Source organism: Epinephelus lanceolatus, chromosome 2 (assembly GCF_041903045.1).
Source record: "Epinephelus lanceolatus isolate andai-2023 chromosome 2, ASM4190304v1, whole genome shotgun sequence".
NCBI classification, from domain to species: Eukaryota; Metazoa; Chordata; class Actinopteri; order Perciformes; family Serranidae; genus Epinephelus; species Epinephelus lanceolatus.
This window is the reverse complement of record NC_135735.1, coordinates 15,396,162-15,416,139: the sequence shown is the minus strand read 5'-3', so window position 1 is coordinate 15,416,139 and position 19,978 is coordinate 15,396,162. Positions and strand designations below refer to the sequence as shown.

General features: G+C 42.1%; 1 protein-coding gene across 2 annotated transcripts; it reads left to right on the top strand.

The window, feature by feature from the left end:
* The first annotated feature begins 453 nt into the window (after positions 1–453).
* On the top strand, positions 454–19,470 carry usp8 (ubiquitin specific peptidase 8). 2 transcript variants are annotated; one of them, XM_033622913.2, is made up of 19 exons: positions 454–554; positions 1,258–1,433; positions 1,628–1,772; positions 1,902–1,987; positions 2,102–2,243; positions 2,535–2,577; positions 2,717–2,888; positions 3,248–3,410; positions 3,535–3,676; positions 5,694–5,962; positions 6,080–6,559; positions 7,781–7,855; positions 8,031–8,329; positions 8,535–8,756; positions 8,845–9,055; positions 11,491–11,727; positions 15,716–15,858; positions 16,079–16,211; positions 17,859–19,470. In XM_033622913.2, the coding sequence occupies exons 2-19, from the start codon at positions 1,330–1,332 to the stop codon at positions 18,015–18,017; spliced, it is 3,225 nt and encodes a 1,074-aa protein (XP_033478804.1). In that variant the 5' UTR covers positions 454–554; positions 1,258–1,329; the 3' UTR covers positions 18,018–19,470. The 2 variants fall into 2 exon arrangements, with proteins under 2 accessions (XP_033478804.1, XP_033478794.1); XM_033622903.2 differs by having other exon boundaries at positions 6,080–6,574.
* Positions 19,471–19,978: the final 508 nt, after the last annotated feature.

Genomic DNA, 19,978 nt, shown 5'->3' with positions numbered 1-19,978 from the left:
ATGTCAATAAAGATTTTCAACATGAATAATTCGAGAGATCTGATGTGTGATTAAATTGCTCCCTTTTTTTAGCTGTATATATACAGCAAAACATACACAAACATAAACATATTACATACAGGCTACAGATTGTGGTGCAAGTAGAGCATGAGTAAAGGGGAGTGCAAAGACCTGACAATAACAATAGGACATTGCAGGAACACACCTGACTGGTTTTGTGAACAATGTAAAAAATCTGAAACATTCAATGTGTGATGATAGCAAAGACTACAGGAAATAAGTGGCACAGAGGCCATGATCACTGACCTTTGAAAATCAGGGCTACAGTTAAGTGAAAAAAAAAAGAATTTTGGAGTATTGAGAAGGTGGGTCAGGTCAAGACCAAGTGGTCGGTGACGCAGAGAATAGGCACCACTAGGTGGCAGTAATGCGACATTGAGAATAGCAGCTGCTGCAAAACGTCATAGAAGAAGAAGAGGAGGAGGCGGAACAAGGAATCAGGAATCAGCTGTCAAAAAAAAGTAGCTAAAGTGTAAGCAACGGACCAGAAGGAGGTAATTTTTCATTTTCAGTATCTTATCAAGCACTCGGCTACTAAATATGTGTCAGTATTATTACCGGAAGGAATCTGTTTCACCGTTACTGCTGTGTGTGATGTAAGCCGTGGCTGCCTGTGCTGTAGTTAAATAAGCTAGCGGTTAACTGCGTGAGCACATAGCGCAGCTTGCTAACTAACGTAGCTAGCTGGCTAACTCTGAAGGTAACAAAGCTAAGTTAATATTTAATTTGCCAGCTAAAGGGTGTTTATTTTAAAGCAGTGTCTGATTTAGGCTTATACGCTGAATAACGTCGGTTTGTGGTCCGTTAGCTCCCCAACGGACATCCAGTCGAGGCAAATGGTCGCGGCTAACGTTAGCCAGAAAACTATTACTTGTTGTCGTGTATGTTGACATATTCTGCGCCAGCTAACTAAAGTTGGCTAACGCGCTAACAGTGAGAGCATTATCCTGTCAATGGGGTAACGTTAGATAGATGTAACTTTTCATCGTCATGCCGTGTTTTTAGCTTAACTGTGGCCATTTTTAAATACTGCATGACAGTGAAAACTCAATTTGTTTACCTGTTGTGATACTAAAAGCTAACTGCAACGTAAATCTCAGCTAACGTCATTCAACAACAGATTTGGAGCAGGACTAGTTGAATGCTTTAGAGGCAGCTTGTGTTGACTTTATTTTGCTTTCACAAACCTGTTTCCAGAGATGTTCAGAGCTTGTGTACAGCACTGACTGGTTGCCTGCCTGTGAGCTCTGACTGAACACACCCGCGAAAATGCCTGCAGTTTCCACCGAGGTCAAAGAGCTGTACCTGTCCACATCTCTGGGTGAACTCAATAAAAAGGCTGAAATAAAGCCAGACAAGACCAGCACCAGGAGGTAATGTTAGGTTTATGTTTACCAGTATTAACACAGAATGGCATAAAATAAAATCATTCAACAAAGGAACTGTGAATTTGTCTCTAAGTGAGGGGAGAGAGAGACAGAGATAACATGCTTAGATGAAAGTCTAACTTGAGCTAAGGATATTGCAGTCACATGTTGATGACAGTTTTTTATTTGCTGTGTTGCAGCTATGTTCAGAGTGCCTGCAAAATCTTCAAGGCGGCAGAGGAGTGTCGTCTGGACAGAGATGAGGAGAGAGCGTATGTCCTGTACATGAAGTATTTAACAGTATATGACATCATCAAGAAAAGACCAGACTTCAAGCACCAACCGGTATAGTAAACAGTTGTAAAATTGTAACTTATGTCAGTGTGTTTTTTATGTAAAGATTTGTTGTAGAGATGTATCAAGAATTGGAGTTTGTTATTTCTGTTTAACTCTTCTCTTTTCCCATGTACAAAGGAGTATTACATGACCATGCTTGGGCCAAACAGCTTTAAGAAAGCCATTGAAGAAGCCGAGAAGCTCTCTGAAAGCCTTAAACTCAGGTTAGAAGCTTTGTTTCTCTCAGATTGTACACACCTTTTCAATGTATAAGCTGCAAGATGGGACATCTGGATTTTTTTCTGCTTTACTTTACTACATCTTTACATTTTAAACAGGTATGAGGAAGTTGAGGTTCGGAAAAAACTTGAGGAGAAGGAGAGACAAGAGGAGAAGAAAAGGAGGGAGGAAATAACAGAGAAGGATGCGGGTCGAAGCTCTCCAAAAGTGTCATCAGCGAACAAGAAGGACAGCAAAAAGGTAGAGATGTACTGTCATTGTATCTGCATATCAAAACAATTAGTGTACATGATGATGTAATGGAGCATGGTTTGGTTTTATTTGCTGCACTCACAGTTTACACCTGCAGTTTACATCATACTAGAAATAAATAACAGCAACACTCCTGTCTTTGTTAGCAAATATAGGACGTTGTTGTAAGTAATGGCATGTTTTATTATTTGGAGTAATATCCTATATGATGAAATCAAGCCAAATAGATCAAATTAGTACTAATGTATTAATAACATGATTGTTGTATCTGTATGTCAGGTAAAAGGAGAACAAAACGAACAGAAGAACACAACCTCAAAAGGTGAGCAGACTAAAACAAGAGAGGTCTGATAAGCCTGTGTGGTTCTTTCTGAGTTGCTGAGAAATTTGCTTCTATTTCCAATATATGACTGTTTTTACAGCGTTTAGTCTTGTATTGATTTAATGATTTCATCTGATAGCTGCGGTGCCTGCTGGTGGGATCTCAGCTGAGAAACTTTTCAACATGATGAAGGACCAGACGATTACAATAATTGTCATGGATGCCCGCAGCTACAGGGACTTTGAGGAGTCTCATATTCAGGTCCCAGGGCAGACCTGCATCAGCGTGCCTGAGGAGGCCATTAGCCCAGGGTGAGAAAGCAGTCAAAGTCAGTCAATGCTTGTGTTTGGGAAGAACAGAACACGACTGGATAAATGAAAGTGGGATATACTGCAGGAGTTGTGTGAGAGTTTGTGTCAGGATGATATGATGAAGTTAAACGCAGTCCATGTTGACTTCAATTCATAAAGAATCTTCCTCTTCTTTTGGATTCTCTGATCACTGGAGAGAATTCAATGTAACTTGCAGTGAGTAACTGATTTACAAATAGTCACTTTGCGGTTAAAGTATTCTTTTAACTTGTTTCTGTTTCTTCTGTTTGTTATTAACTTTCAAACAATGAGAGGATAAATGTCTCATTTCCCTAAACCCATATGTCGTGACTTGTCAGAATCACTGTGAATCAGATTGAGGCGAACCTGCCCGATGTGTCAAAAGAGCATTGGAGGCAGCGGGGACTTGTGGACTATATAGTCCTGCTGGACTGGTTCAGCTCTGTCACTGACCTTAAACTGGGCACCACCTTGCAGAGCCTCAAAGATGCCCTCTTTAAGGTAACTGTGTGAGTGTGTGTGGGTGTTGCCATTTGTGCACATGCTTATGTGTGACTCTCAGAGTGTGAATAACAACAGCAGAACTTTCCTGTGAGATACAATAATGTGTTTGCACACTCCACAGTGGGACAGCATCACCATCCTGCGTAGTGAGCCGCTGGTGCTGGAGGGAGGCTACGAGAACTGGCTGTGGTTTTACCCCATGTATACAACCAATGCTAAAGTTCACCCCCCCAAACAGAATATCATCAGCTCCCTCCCTCTGTGTGAGTATCAACAGCACAGCATGCACGCTACAGCTGTAGCTCTTTGTTATTTATCAGACCACATAGTTTGATTTATTGCCAGGGTTGTTTTCATGCAGCTGTTGTCATTTTATTTTAAGAAACAGTAAAAACAATATATTGGTAAAATAAAGTGGGGTTAATTCAATCTCAGATTTTATCAAAATGGCAGACTTTATATTGACCACAAATCTATTTGTGAGCCTTGAATCCCACATCATGCTTGTGTTTTTTGGATTTGATTTTAATGGCTCACCTGAAATAGCTCTTAAAACAAATGTTCCTACATCAGTTGTGTTGCACATTATGACTAGTTAGTCCAGCTCATAATCTGCATTCTTCACCTGTAGCGGTGATAGAAACTTAAGAAGAATATGGTTTCTAAAAATACTAAAGGGCAGGTCCTTTTTTTTTTCTTCTTCTTTTTTTTTTAAAGATATTTTTTAGGGCATTTTTTTGCTTTTAATCGATAGGACAGTGAAGCGTGAAGGGGGGGGAGAGAGAGAGAGAGAGAGGGGGAGAGACATGTAGCAAAGGGCCACAGGCTGGACTCGAAGCCGGGCCGCTGCGGCAACAGCCTTGTACATGGAGTGCCTGCTCTACCACTAAGCCACCGACGCCCCAAAGGGCGGGTCCTTTTTTAAAGCTATTTTTAAATCATTCTGTAGCTTCCCAGTCGGGTTCCTTATGTATTCAATTCAAAATTTCAGTTTAAGTATGCTAAATGCTATAGCGTCCCCTCTAAAAATTTCATCCCAAATGGCCTGACGTAGGTTTCTCCTGATGACATTGCTGCATATGAACCCCCTAATTTTGTGTAATTGATTTTCCAACTTAGTAACAGTATTTTCCTCCAACCCCTTAACCAGCACGTTAGCTTAACAGTGTACTGCTGTGGATGCCACGGTAGTTGGTTTGGAAAGTCATATAATAACATGAACAAACTAACAGATCACAGCAGCAGTAGACCAACAGCTCCTGTGTTATGCAAAGTAAAATAATTGGATTTGTCAAAGGAGTGTGGTGGATTTGAAGAGGGCTGTCAGCAGCAAGGTAAAGCAGTGAAAATATTACACTGACAGTGGATATGTACCTGATACAACCCCACTTCAAAAAATCCAACCTATCCCTTTCAGTTTATTATCATTACCAGGGCTCGCTGCTCTGACCTACGTCACTGCTTTTCAGGCTGAGTGGGTGTTTCCATTTGAAAACCCCTGAAAAGAATGCAGATGTAGATGCAGATTGTATAGATGTTTTTTAAACAGATATTTCCCCCCTTGGTTTAAAAAAAAAAAAAATCTGTCCACGTGACCTTCATTTTACAAAATCAAAAACAACTTTAAATGCACAACAACTTTAGCTGTCTTCTGCAGTCTCCCCTCATTGCAAAGGTAGTAAAGTGAACAGACATATGTTACCGTTTTCAAAACACCCACTGGAGATCTTATCACCGTAGATTCCCCTTTGATACGATAAAGGAGCTCACACAAAGATATGAGTAATGCACTGGACATGTGTAAAATTCCATCCACTCCTCATTGACGATCCATAGCCGTCGTTTCATGCTGACTTTAAACTGCACACACAGAGGTGGACCAGTTAACACTGGGCAGTGGGCACAGCAGACACCTCTGTTGGTCTGTGAAGTGGTGTAGCAAAACTAAGTGTAAAATGTAAAGTCAGTAGACCATGCAGTGCTAACAAAACATTAACAAACAGGTAGTCCACTGTTGTTTTTATTGTTTCAGGTTCATGCTCTTACACAAAGCAAGAACAGGTGTGCGCACTTTAAGGAGGATATTTGTTTCCCAAACACGTCCATATGTTTGTGTGTGGACAAGAGGCCAAGACGTAGAGGAAAGATCTGTTTTCAAAAATAACTTTATACGTGAAGACAGGGCCTTAATCTTGTAATACTCATCATGTGCTGTGTAGCTGGACTCTTTAGTCTAATGTTTCTCTCCAAATTAATTTATTCTCTTTCATTTTTTAACAGTGAACTTTAGCTACCCATCCCTAGAGGAACCAAAGCCTCCCACCCCACCTCTACCAGAGCCTGAGGTTGCCCCCGAGCCTCAGGAACCCTCAGCTCCTGTGCAGGTGAATGGTCTTGCACCAGCAGAACCTCCACCATCTAAAACTTCCATGATTACTGACAGGCTGCCGGACACTGTTGATTCCCCTGCCAAAGGCTCCACAAATTCTGAGCAAGACCTCAGTAAGAAGGTCAACCAGTCACCTGCAACAGCCAGGGCCTTCCCACAGGTATTGTTTCCATATTGATAACTATTAGGCTTTGGGATAGTACAAAGCATAAAGGACTCCCTAGTGTGTCTCAAAATTGCTCATTTTTAGTTTTACCCTCTTCTTCCTCTGTCCCAGTTTGACCGTACCAAGAAACCCTCCGTTCGGGTGTCAGATGAGCCTAAGCCCAGCCAGAACGGGTCAGCGAAGGAGTCCACACAGAACGGCCCAATTATCCCTGACCGCTCAGTGAAACCACCGCTCATCCCCAATACTTCTCTGTCTAAGGAAGAACAAAGTAAGATACACTCCGAGGCAGTGGCAGTGATGGAGAAGGCCAGACAAGAGCAGGAGAAACGCAACCAGGAGCGTCGTGTAGAAGAGGAGAGGCGGGAAAGAGAACAAAAGGAAAGGCTTGAAAAGGAGCAAAATGAGAAGAAGAAGGACGAGGAAGAGAGTGGACCTCAGGAGAAAAAGAAACTGGAAAGGCAGAAGGCACAAGAAAAGGAGGACAAAGAGAACAGGGTGTGGGACGAGAAAGAGAAGAGGGGAAAAGAGCAGAACACCGACACTCCATCGAAGAGTATGTCTCTGGACTCGCCTGCTCCCAACCATATAGTGAGTGAGATTAAGGTGAGCCTTCCTTTGCTGTCGGTGTTAATCACCACGACAGTTTGATGTCTCACTTCACCCCTGTGTGTGCGGGGTGTTTAATAGTTGTGCTTTCGCTGGTCACGACACAAGCATCCAGTGCAATCAGCAAAGTCATCAAATCACACAACAGGGATCAGATGCCAACCGTAGAGTCCCTTAAAGGTCCTACTGATAACAGTTTTATGTTGATGTAATAGGAGGAAAAAACATCCACTGAGTTTTTTGCTTTCAGCTTTTCTTAAAATGAAATTATTACATTTGAAAGTTAATGATTTAAGAAGTAAGTTAAGTTTAAGTTTTGTTTATATTTGTGTATGATGTCCGATGTTTTGTTACGACTTCTAACAAGGCTCGTGAGACAATAGTATAATGTTGTTGGTATCACATAATATCTCTGTGTCGTCAGCAATTAAGTGTCTTAGTAGTTGTCAGTTAGTGTGGAAAATTTTTCACCTTTTTTTTTTCGGCAGGCTGGTACAAAAAATTGGGTGTGAAATAAGAAAAGGATTGTAGCCTATTGATGTAAAACAGCATTTTGTTTCCTTGCCTGCAATTTGAAATCGGGGCCCTTTTCTCTCCTAAATATGATGAGACACAAAACCAATAAAGGTGATATCCGAAGCTAGCTAGCCAAGATTACTATAGATTATGTTACATTAATATTGAAACACCACCGCACAAAGTAATCTAAATCTAAAGCTAAAGCAAGACAATTATTTTTTAAAGCTAAAAGCCTTTGTTCAGCGCACCCATGTTTGTTATTGGTCTACTGAATGCATGTGTAATCCACATTTGACCCAGAGACAGCTGGTTATCTGCAACTGTGTCTCCTAACACTAAACACACACTTCTAAATGTTATAGATATCCAGAACTAATTTTACAGAAGTACCAAATAAAGTGAAGTTTCACTTTCAGTTCTCTCTGTATGCTTGCTCTCTGACGCACACACACTAGCTGATATTGTCCAGCCTTTTCCATTTAGACTGGCTGCTGACAAGTGTCCAACCTGCATCACTGTTAGTCTGAGTTAAGTACATGACAGACTCAAATCATTAATAGTTTGATAGAAAATACAATAATTGCAGATGCAGTTTGTGTGTCTGTGGTTTGTTACTGGAGACACAAGTTTGTCCTGTAGACATTTTCAAATGTAAAGTCGGTGTGTGTTTGTGTTTATCCACAGAGGGAGCCCCTGACTCGAGCCAGGAGTGAGGAGATGGGTAGGAGTGTGCCAGGCCTTCCAGACGGTTGGATGAAGGTACCAGACATTTAAATCTAAAATATGTTGAGTCATTTGGAGTAACTTAAGATAAATGACAGAAAGTTAAAAAGCCATAGAATTTAATTGGGAAATAATTATTTCTGTGTGCCTGATTGTTACTTTGAAACCTAATGTTCTTTCTTTTCATGTTCACCCCTCCTTTTTTGGCTAGTTCCTCGACACAGTGACGGGGACGTACCGATACTACCATTCCCCTACCAACCGTGTCCACCTGTACCCCCCTGAAGTCACTGTTCCCCAGACCCCACCCTCCACACCGCCAACTGTTAAACAGAAACCACCACGACCAGCTGAGCCAGATGCCAACCGGGAACGAGAGCGGGAACAGTCCAAACTGAAACGCTCCTATTCATCCCCTGATATCAGTCAGGAACTGAGAGAGGAGGCCCAGAAGAAGGCGACCGCCCCGACCACTGCTGCTGTCATACCCACCATCAACAGAGAGACTAAGTAAGGCACACAGATTTTTTTATGTCCGTCAATTATAGAATGTTCCAGTGACTGTGAGAAGTGGACATTGTCCTGCATCTGGTGTCTGTTATCATAAACTAGCTGCTCTGTCTCCCTTTGGACATATTACACATTGTATTTACTTTAGTCTTATCTCTGCAGAAACTAGTCTGGTAATCTCTCACTGTGCTCCTCTGTCCCGCAGACCTGCCACTGCTAAAGTTTATTCTAAAGTAGAAATCGCACGGCCGTCAGCTGCCAAAATCCGCAACCTGAACCCTACATTTGGAGGTCTCGGTGCTTCGCTGACCGGCCTGCGTAACATGGGCAACACATGCTACATGAACTCCATCTTGCAATGTCTGTGTAACACTCCTGCCATGGCTGAGTACTTCAACAACAACTACTACCTGGAGGACATCAACAGGTCAGGGACCAAATAAGTGAAGTTACTCACCATTAAAAAAAATCATGTATTAGTTAAATATTCAATACATGCCCTCTTCCTCTGCCAGGTACAACATCCTCGGTCATAAAGGGGAGGTGGCGGAGGAGTTTGGTGTGATCATGAAGGCCTTATGGGCCGGTCTGTACAAGTGCATCAGTCCGCGGGACTTCAAAGTCACCATAGGCAAGATCAACGACCAGTTTGCTGGCTATGACCAGCAGGACTCCCAGGAGCTGCTGCTGTTCCTCATGGATGGGCTTCACGAGGACCTCAACAAGGTAGTGCGCACACTTGTTTCATGCAACATTTAATACACAATCATCAGTGTGGCATAAATTAAGTCTTAAAGACATACTCCACCTACAAAATGACCATGTGTATATCAGTTAGTCATGCCATGTTACCTTGAATTCGTGACAAGACCTTTGTGTTCACGGAAAATGGCAAAGATATTGATTGATTGGGGGCCATGTTTAAAAGCTGTGTGTGTGTAGGATTTGGGAGAATAAATTGGCAGAAATGGAATATGATATAATAGATATACACCCATCAGTCAAAACATTAAAACCACTGACAGATGAAGTGAACAACACTGATCATCTTGTTACAGTGCAATGTTCTGTTGGGAAACTTTGGGTTCTGACATTCGTGTGGTTGCCACCTGACCAGTCCACCCACTTAAACACAAGTATGGACCAGGCAGCCCCTATTATGGCAACGGCATTCCCCAGTAGCTATGGCCCCCCAGCAAGACAATGTGCCATGCCACACCACAAAAACTGCTCAGGAATGGTCCGAGGAACATGACAAAGAGCTCAAGGCATCAACCTGGCCTCCAAATTCCCCAGATCTCCATCTGATCAAACATCTGTGGGACATGCTGGTACCCCACCTCACAACCCACAGGACTCAAAATATCTGAAGCTAACACCCTCTAGAGGTCCTGTGGCTGTGCCTTGACAGGTCAGAGCCAAGTCTGATCCAAGGAGCACCCATCATGGGTCGGGGGTACCTCTGGGGTACCAGCACGTCCCTTAAAATGTTTGATCAGGTTGGGATCTGGGGTATTTGGAGGTCAGGTTGATGCCTTAAGCTCTATGTCCCATTCCTTGGGTCATGCCTGAGCATTTCTGTGGTGTGGCATGGTGCATTGTCTTGCTGGGGGGCCGCTGCCATCGATAAGTGCCGTTGCCATGAGGGGGTTTATTTTGTATGCAACAGTGTTCGGGTAGGTGGAGAGCATCAATTACCATCCACATGAATGTCAGGACCAAAGGTTTCCCAACAGAGCATTGCTTGATTGGTGTGTTTTCTTTACTGTAAAATCACCTGGCAATAAGAGTCGTGGTGTTTCCCTTACCTTAGAATGAGCCGTTTATATCTACATAGGGAGGGGTCCTTGTTAACAGAGTTCGACTTGTTGCACGCCGTGATTTTTCAGTAGCCCAAGATGGACCAACCAAACCCTGGCACTAGATAGAGTCCTGTACGTTTTCATGTTTTCTTCACGAGTTCAAGGCAACACAGCATGACTAATTGATCATTTTTTTGGGTAAAGTATTCCTTTAAAAAACCTTTTGATATCTGCAGCGAGCAAAAGAAACAGAAAAGAGAAACCTTAACATCTAAATGTGCTCACCCTGAATTAAATACTGAGTGAATAAATAACAAGTAATTTATTCATTTTAACCATGGCTTTCTATGGCTTGTCTTCTTCTACCCCTGTTTGTTGTTGCACATTTGCCTGTTTAACAATTAAAACGTAGTCTTTTATCATTTTCCTTCTTTCTGTTTTTTTTCACCTGGGTTCATTTTGATGGCAAATTAGAGAGTAAGTAAATAGCTGTGTGTCCTTGATCCTCCTGCAGCAGTGTGAGTGTGGCGTCTCTGAATCTGTCTGGTCTGATGCTCCCGTCAGAACCTCTGTGCATGTAGACCCAAGACATGCCTCATTGCCTGTATCGACTGATTTTACTGGCTTCATGTGCATTTGATTGGGGGAAAGGACTAGGTGATTTGGTAAAAAAGAAAAAGAGATAATTTCATAGCTTGATATTTACATTTTCTATTTTTAGATTCACTAAAACATTCAAAGACAATTTTTGTAGTGAAGGCCACAGGCTGTCAGAGATGGTTCTTAGAAGAACAGGCAGCTTTGAGATGCCGTGACAGCCGTCTTTTAACTGGGATTTCTAACCCCATTTTACTTATCAAGCTATTATATTGTAAGGATGAGGTGCCAATTAGGTTGTAGCAGCTGATGATGTGCATTTTTCATGACACTCTCCATCTCATCACATCCCTTTTGTGTGATGTTCAGACCCGTCTGCCATCAGGCCGGCCCTGTCCCAGTCCACTTTGTCTCTCCAGGCTATTTGATAAATTAGTCAGTCTAATTAATGGGATATTAATTAGCAAGTGTTAACCTCCCTCTCATATCTTCCTACCTTTCACAATGAGAGTGATCTGGCTGAACTGCATGCTAATGAGGCTGAAAGTCATTAGAGAGGCGTTGAAACGTTTATTACTTAGACATTCAGTCTGCAGTTCTCATTGAGTTCTGTTTTCTCTGTGCTAACTGCAGTAAAGTAATTTTAATCTTCCAGATACTGATTACGTATCTGCCATGAGTCATGAAGGCAGGTTTTGCTAACACCTGAAGCTGCAGTAGTTCTTGTTTACCAACATGTTGTTTTCACGTCTTTGGTGTCAGGCGGACAACAGGAAGCGGTACAAGGAGGAGGAAAACGATCATCTGGACGATCAGACGGCAGCCGACTTGGCCTGGAGCAAACACAAGCTGCTGAACGAGTCCATCATTGTAGCGCTGTTCCAGGGCCAGTTCAAGTCCACTGTGCAGTGTCTGACCTGCCACCGCAAGTCACGGACATTTGAGACCTTTATGTACCTGTCGCTGCCTCTGGCCTCCACCAGCAAGTGCTCCCTGCAGGTCGGTCAGAGTTTTCTCAATGTTTAACAGTTTGTTGTAGGCTAAGGCTTGTCAGAATGTGCAGATTTTTCTTAACATTACTGAGATTCATTGTTGAGGGCAGTGAAAAACAGTTTACATAATTGAGTTGAATGTGTGAATAGCAGAGTCCACATTAACGTAAACATTTACTCACCATTTTTACTTCAGGCTGTAGTTTTCCAGACTTTGTCAACCATCAGTTGAGTTTCAGTTTGATTCTCTTGACGAACACATAGAGACCACATCTTGGAAGTTTATGAAGTATATATATATATATATATATATATATATATATATACACATACAGTCAGGTCCATAATTATTTGGACAATGATACAGTTGTCATCATTTTTGGCTCTGTACACCACCACAATGGGTTTTAAATGAAACAATGAATACCTGCTTAAAGTGCAGACTCTCAGCTTTCATTTAAGGCTTTTTTCAAAAATGTAGTATGAACCGTGTAGGAATTACAACCATTTCTTCACACAGTCCCCCAACTTTAAGGGCTCATAAGTATTTGGACAAACTAACATAATCATCAATTAAACAGTCAGTTTTAATACTTGGTTGCAAATCCTTTACAGTCAATGACTGCCTGAAGTGTTGGACACATAGGCATCATCAGATGCTGGGTTTCTTCCCTGGTGATGCTCTGCCAGCCCTTTACTGTAGCCGTCTGCACTTCCTGCTTGTGTTTTGGGTGTTTTGCCCTCAATTTTGGCTTCAGCAAGAGAAACGCATGCTCACTTGGATTCAGGTCAGATGATATGACTTGGCCATTGCAGAACATTCCACTTCTTTGCCTTAAAAATGTCTTTGGTTGCTTTTGCAGTATGCTTCAGGTCATTGTCCATCTGCACTGTGAAGCATCGTCTAATGAGTTTTGAAGCATTTGGTTGAATCTGAGCAGATAATGGTGCCCCAAACACTTCAGCTTTCATCCTGCTGCTCTTCTCAGCAGTCACATCATCAATAAATACAAGAGAACCAGTTCCACTGGCAGCCATACATGGCCATGACATAACAGTACCTCCACCATGCTTCACTGATGAGGTGGTGTGCGTTGGATCATGAGCAGTTCCTTCCCTTCTTCCTTCTCTTGTCTTCCCATCATTCTGGTAGTTGATCTTTGTTTTATCTGTCCATAGTATGCTGTTCCACAACTGTACAGGCTTTTTAGATGGTTTTTGACAAACTCTAATCTGGCCTTCCATTTTTAAGGCTAACCAATGGTTTGCATCTTGTGATAAACCCACTGTATTTATTCTAGTGAAGTCTTGTCTTGCTTACAAGAGCAGCAGGATGAAAGCTGAAGTGTTTGGGGCACCATTATCTGCTCAGATTCAACCAAATGCTTCAAAACTCATTAGACGATGCTTCACAGTGCAGATGGACATTGACCTGAAGCATATTGCAAAAGCAACCAAAGACATTTTTAAGGCAAAGAAGTGGAATGTTCTGCAATGGCCAAGTCATATCATCTGACCTGAATCCAATTAAGCGTGCGTTTCTCTTGCTGAAGCCAAAACTGAGGGCAAAACACCCAAAACACAAGCAGGAAGTGCAGACGGCTGCAGTAAAGGGCTGGCAGAGCATCACCAGGGAAGAAACCCAGCATCTGATGATGCCTATGTGTCCAACCCTTCAGGCAGTCATTGACTGTAAAGGATTTGCAACCAAGTATTAAAACTGACTGTTTAATTGATGATTATGTTAGTTTGTCCAAATACTTATGAGCCCTTAAAGTTGGGGGACTGTGTGAAGAAATGGTTGTAATTCCTACACGGTTCATACTACATTTTTGAAAAAAGCCTTAAATGAAAGCTGAGAGTCTGCACTTTAAGCAGGTATTCATTGTTTCATTTAAAACCCATTGTGGTGGTGTACAGAGCCAAAATGACGACAACTGTATCATTGTCCAAATAATTATGGACCTGACTGTACATATATATATATATATATATATATATATATATATATATATATATATATATATATATATATATATGTACACACAGTGTTTCCCACAGGATTTTGGGAAACTATCGAAGAAAATTTTGAACATTGTAAATTGAATTTGTATACAAAATGTACAGAAAGGTAAAATCATCAAGTTTTGAAAAAGTATTGCACTTTCATTTTGTCTTTAATGTTATTATCTTATATTATCTTTGTAATATGATTATCTTATATAATGTTATTACTATCATAAAACATTCTTCAGGTCCTGTGTAACTCTGCAGGACTTATTTCCACCCTGCCCAGCAGCAGTACCGTGGTGAACGGTCCCTAACTGCGGGGAGAACGGAGCAGGCTTCCCCGGAGGTCCGCCGCTTTTCCCGGTCCCTCTTCTCCACACTTTGGGCTCTAGTTTCGCAGACCGGGCGAGGCGGGGGCGCAGCGCACCTGCGCTTCGCCAACTGGGTGGAAAGAGGGAGGAGAGAAGGCGTGGAGTGGGTTTTACACACATCACACCAATCAAATGAGCCCTTCTCCTCGCCCTTAAATGTGCCGCACGAAGGCGTAATGAGAATTTACTCAATTCACCATGGCAGAAGAGAGCAGCAGCGTCAGACGGCCAAACTTCTCCCAGGAGGAAACTGATGTTTTGGTCCGGGAGGTCCAAGCTCGCAGTGTCCGAATATACGGAACTGCGAGCAGACCTCCACGGGCTGATGATGCAAAGGTAGCCTGGGAGGAGGTCACCACAATTGTAAATCAATGATGCGTTTCTCTCGTGCGCGCGCTCTCTCTTTCTCTCTCGCAGTCTCACTCTGTTTCTTTTCTTTTGACTTTTCTAAGATGACAGATGCTGAATATATACTCCCTATCTGATGCTGTGGCTGTTTGTGGTTGGCTGAGAGGGATGTGAACTCATTAGTTTGCAGCTGTTTAATCAATTCAGGTTGGGTTTCCATTACGCGTGCCAAACATGCCGAGCGGTGCCAATCCCCTTTGATCTGACATCAGATGTGACGGGACAGTCGATATAGAGATACATTTATGTGCTGATTGCAGATAGTTGCATTGAATAGTGTTTTTTTTGGGGGGTGGGGGGTATTTATTGCATCGTTAATGTGCCTGATATTCTGGAAACCTGCCTGTGAGGTTTTAGTGACGTGTGCGCACTGTCCGCCGGTCAGCCAAACTTTGGCTTACACCGGCTGCGCTCCCCCTGCGTTGACAGTAGACCTGGTTTCAGATGGCGAGCTTTTAGCACACCTTCAGCGAAGCCTTTTGGCACGAAACTGTCACTGCACCAAGCTGGATCTGTCGACACCTCACCCTGCTGCGCCACCACACCCATCTCAGCGCACCTCGGTCTGCCAAACTACCAAACTGAGCGCGCCTCGGGTTGCACTGCTCGAAACTAGCTCTGTGCGGGGTTCGCCACCCTGCGCTGCGCTGGGAAACTAGAGCCCTTTGACTTATTTCCACCCAGCCGACAGTGGGACTTATATTCATTGTGCCGACAGTGGCTTGGAAAACCGCCCATAATCGTGTCACACGGGGAAGAGGGAAGAGGGAAGAGGGAAGGCGGCTGGAGTTCCTCCAACATTTGCGGTTAGATTATCATATATTTTTATTGACAAAAATATAGGCTGCTTCGGCTGATTTTTTTTTATGCGCACATGTGCCCCTAAATATTTTTTACAGTTCCCACACACGTATTTTTAGTCAAGTGAAACGCTCGCACTGTTGAGCGCTGGATCTGACAGCCTGAGCACATCGGCACAAAACACTACGGCGTTCGAGATATTATTTATATCATGAGAAGTCAATACTTTCGGCAGCCTAAATCTTTTATTTACAAACTATGGCGGGTCAAATTAAACTATGGCAGGCCGCCATCGTTTCGTTAATTAATGGGAAACACTGATATATATATATAAAAAGTCACAACAAAAATCTGTATGATCTTTGTTTGTTATACTTGCCTGATATGTTTGCTACTCCTTGGCAGGATTGTCTGAGGCTGTTCTCCAAGGAAGAGAAGCTGACCGACAACAACAAGGTGTTCTGCAGACATTGCAAAGCCCACAGAGACTCCACCAAGAAACTGGAGGTCTGGAAGGTCCCACCCATTCTCCTGGTGCACTTAAAACGGTCTGTTGTGATTTAAAATAATGTAGACAAAGACTAAATGCTTTATCACTTTTAGTAAAACCATTGTAAGTTACTGTTGCAATACTCACTTTTACAGGGTGTTAAATATGATTTAGAAATTTTAATTTATCTCCAAGAATTTAGAAGATGTGAATCTGGACTGATATCTTGGTAATTTTCTTAGTGTTTCCACACTGAAACCTGGGTGTAATTTCTGCAGGTTCTCCTATGAGGGCAGATGGAAGCAGAAGCTGCAGACGTCTGTAGACTTCCCTCTAGACTCTCTGGACCTGGCCCAGTACGTCATTGGACCCAAACAGAACCTGAAGAAATACAGCCTTTATGGAGTTTCTGTGAGTAGAAGTGAAATTAATTCTGTTGTGAAGTGTATTAAGAAAATCATGATAATAATTATGTATTTGAAGGTTGCCTTTTTACATTTTTTATTGGCATATATAAAAACAGTACAGATTATTTAATGGAAGTATGTTCCAGGAGAGGTTAAGAGACTCTAGGCTGTGAAACAATGTAAAGACAAGGAATATACTCAAAAATACAAACATTAAAAGAAGGATAAGACATGCAGATAATAAATTATACATAAGAATGTCGTATTAGAACTATTGTCGTTTAGTTATATCTTGTACATTTTTCATAAAGCTGTCAGTCCTTTGGTTGGTAGAGTCCATAAATAGTTGGAAAATAAGTCGACAACAAATTAGTGTACCAATGTTTTGGCCACAAGAAGAGCTGACTGTGCGCAAGGGCTGAACAGTTCATTGGACATTTAACAAAACTGCAGGAGGCGCAATGTTTGTTAAAGGCAAAATATGTGTCAAAATACCGTTGTAAATTAGGTTTTGTGGAGCTGCAGTGATGTCCCAACCTACAAATCATGTCTTTAAGTTATAGTTCGGATCTTTTGAAGTGGAGCTGTATGAGTTACTTATCTGTAGTCAATGTTTTATATACAGTAGATGTTGGTCAGTACACCCCTAGTGTGGAGCAGTAGGCACGAATACCAACACGGAAGCTAAGCAGTGTACTGCTGTGGAGGGGTCAACAATAAAATGTAATTTTCCACCTAAAAAAGGGAACTGAATCCATTATGTCGCTCTCTTCAAAGCCAGACTCTTTGAATAAAACAGTCATTTTAGCTCACTGAACACAGGAGCTGCTGGTCTACCACTGCCTCGATCAGTTATTTTGTGTTACTGTATGACTTTTGCATTAGTTTGGATTCACCAAAGTCACACAATTAATAAAACAACTAAATGACTGAGGCAGTGGTAGACCAGCAGCTCTTGTGTTCAGTACGCTAAAATTACTATTTTTCCCAGTGGTGTTTGGTGGCTTTAAGGAGAGCATGTGTAACTGGAGAGAGGTTTGCATTGTCAGAGCGGAGTGTGTGGTTGGGAGTGTGATGATGGAGGAGCTCAGACAGGTAGGGTGGGGCCTGGTTAATGAGGGCACACAAGCTGAGCATTATGTGGAGGGCTCAGAAACCAAATCTTCTACATATGGCGTACACTAAAACTTTTATTGAGTTTTTTTTAGGTGGCTTAAATAGATTTGGTTTCTGAGCCATCCACATATTGCTCAGCTTGCATGCCTGCCTGCTTCTCTGCACTGGGGGTTTGCCAACTGATGTGTACAGTATGTAATACTCTGACTATGGATAAGTAATTAGTACAACCCCACTTGAAAAGATCAGATCCATTCCTTTAAGAAAAAATCTTGGCTTGGTACAGATCCTCGCAGAAAAATAACAAATTAATATATTTCTCAATGAAAATGAGAAAAATTATGCAAAAATGACCATTGTCTCCAATAGCACAAAAATAATTTTAATTAGGCATTGTTTTCCAAATTATTCAGCCATACTCTGTACGTAAAAAAATGGGGTTAAACACACATTCAAAACTGTATCAAGTAACAATTAACTTTAATAATTATGTAGCTGCTTAGGAAAGCTCAGCCTCCTTCTTTTCTCCTACCAGAACCACTATGGGGGTTTAGATGGCGGCCATTACACAGCCTACTGTAAGAACGTCCATAAGCAGCGCTGGTACAAGTTCGATGACCACGAGGTGACCGACATCTCCACCTCCTCCGTCAAGTCCTCTGCAGCCTACATCTTGTTTTACTCCACCCTGTGATGGAGCCGTAGGACGTGAAGAGAGAACACTACACCAGAGCAGCGACGCTCAAAGCCTAGAGGTTGTTTTTTGTTTCCTTTTTGAAAATCACAGCTCTGAGGACCTGGTGCACGTAGTTGTGGTTTAACTAGTCGTGTATGTGCACGCAAGGACGTACTCGAGCGAGTGGCGATGAGATTCCGTCAGTGGCAGATGGGAGAATGGTGCAGGCACACTGTGCAACGCTTCAGCTACTAGAGGACCCTATACCTGGTAAAACATGCCGTCTGTTCATATTACTGATCATCTAGTGACTAAACAGATGCTCCTTTTACTCTGACTTGTTGATGGTTGTGTTGTAGGGCTGACCGCTGGTTCAGATGCTCTTCACTCTCATTTCTGTTGCACTCAGCGTGGATGGCCGTATCGCCGAACTGATCAGCTTTCTTGTACTGTGTATACACCACAGGGTTAACAGTTAGATGGCATGTACATACTTACCAATGCTGATGTTGCACATTCAAAAATGTAAATACCGGACGGCAAGTTGTTTATCTGTTAAGTGACCAAATTATGATTATTTTTCTTGAAAGTAGCAGCCATCTTAGTATCACCATATTCATGAAGACAAACTGTGTATTTTAGGGGTTTAACTCTATAGCCTTCTGATGTTAAACATGATCTTAAAGAGGAAGAGACTGTGAGCGTTGACTTCTGCCTTCCTCCTATAAAGAGAGGTGGGAATTGAGATCGTTGCTTGTTCATATTAGCCACATCGTTGCACTTACACAATATGCAAACAGTTTAAGTTGTTTCTGTAGAACACATTGTTTAACAGCAGACATTAATACTCGACTCAGAATGCTTTAAAATGATACTGATGCTGAGAGCTTGTCCGTCTTGCTCGGTCCAGGCAGTGGCAGAAAAACCTGCTTCTATAAAGTTTGTCATAGAATTTATTCTCAGTTAAATACACTTAACTCTTTACATTATTATATTCAAACACAAAAACTATTTAGAGGAAAATTACTGGGATAACTTGGCATCCTTTTTGGCTTAAACCAGTGCTGATGGTTTCGAGGAGGCTAGACTTGAGATTTTTCTGAATCATTTTATTTCTGTGTTCAGTACCAACCTGGGAGAATATGAAGGCATAAGATAATGATCTTATTCTCTTGCACGAGTATGTTAGTGTCAACATTTGCTGCCTGACTGACTGACTGACCGACTGACTGACAAGAGCAAGCACAAAGGATACTGATGTTTCTTCTGAGTGGACCAGAGATGTGAGGTGGCAGGATTTGACTTCCTGAGTACAGTTTTATTGCCTAGCATGAGATCATAATCTGTTTTCTTTCTACTTGTACATGTTGATTTTATTTCTTAATGCTCTAAAAAAAATTGTTTCAGATATAATGATTATATTAACCTCAAACAACTCATATGACTATTTATTAAAACTGCTTCAAATTAGTGTTTGTGTCTGAATGATTGTTTCAGGATAAATCAGCTACAGTGGTGCCACAAAAATAAAACCACAGTATGTAAAGGGCTGCGAATCAGTGCTCAATACCTTTTTAAGGTGTTCATGGAAATTGTTGTCCAGTCAAACGATACCTGCATTCGATCATTTCTGCGCCTGGGGTTTGATCCTAGACCGCCTAGACTCTCCGCTGATATGCAGACTTTCTGTTGCTGCCGTTGCCGGAGCTGCTGTAGTCCCAGCGAACAGTCAGTTCAATGTCTGCTGTCTGGTTAGCACAAGCTAAGGCAGACACAGAGCCGTTAAATGGCCCCAACAAACTCACCCAAACCAAAATGGCTCGACTCTGTGGTTAAACCCATTAGTAACCATTAGTTAACGTTAGCTGAGGGATGCTAACACTAAGCCCTGTCACTGTATATGTGCGGCCAGGTGGACTCTCACAACTGTCCCTGGCGTAGAGCTCACACACTCGCAGCAGCAGCAGCAGCAGCAACCC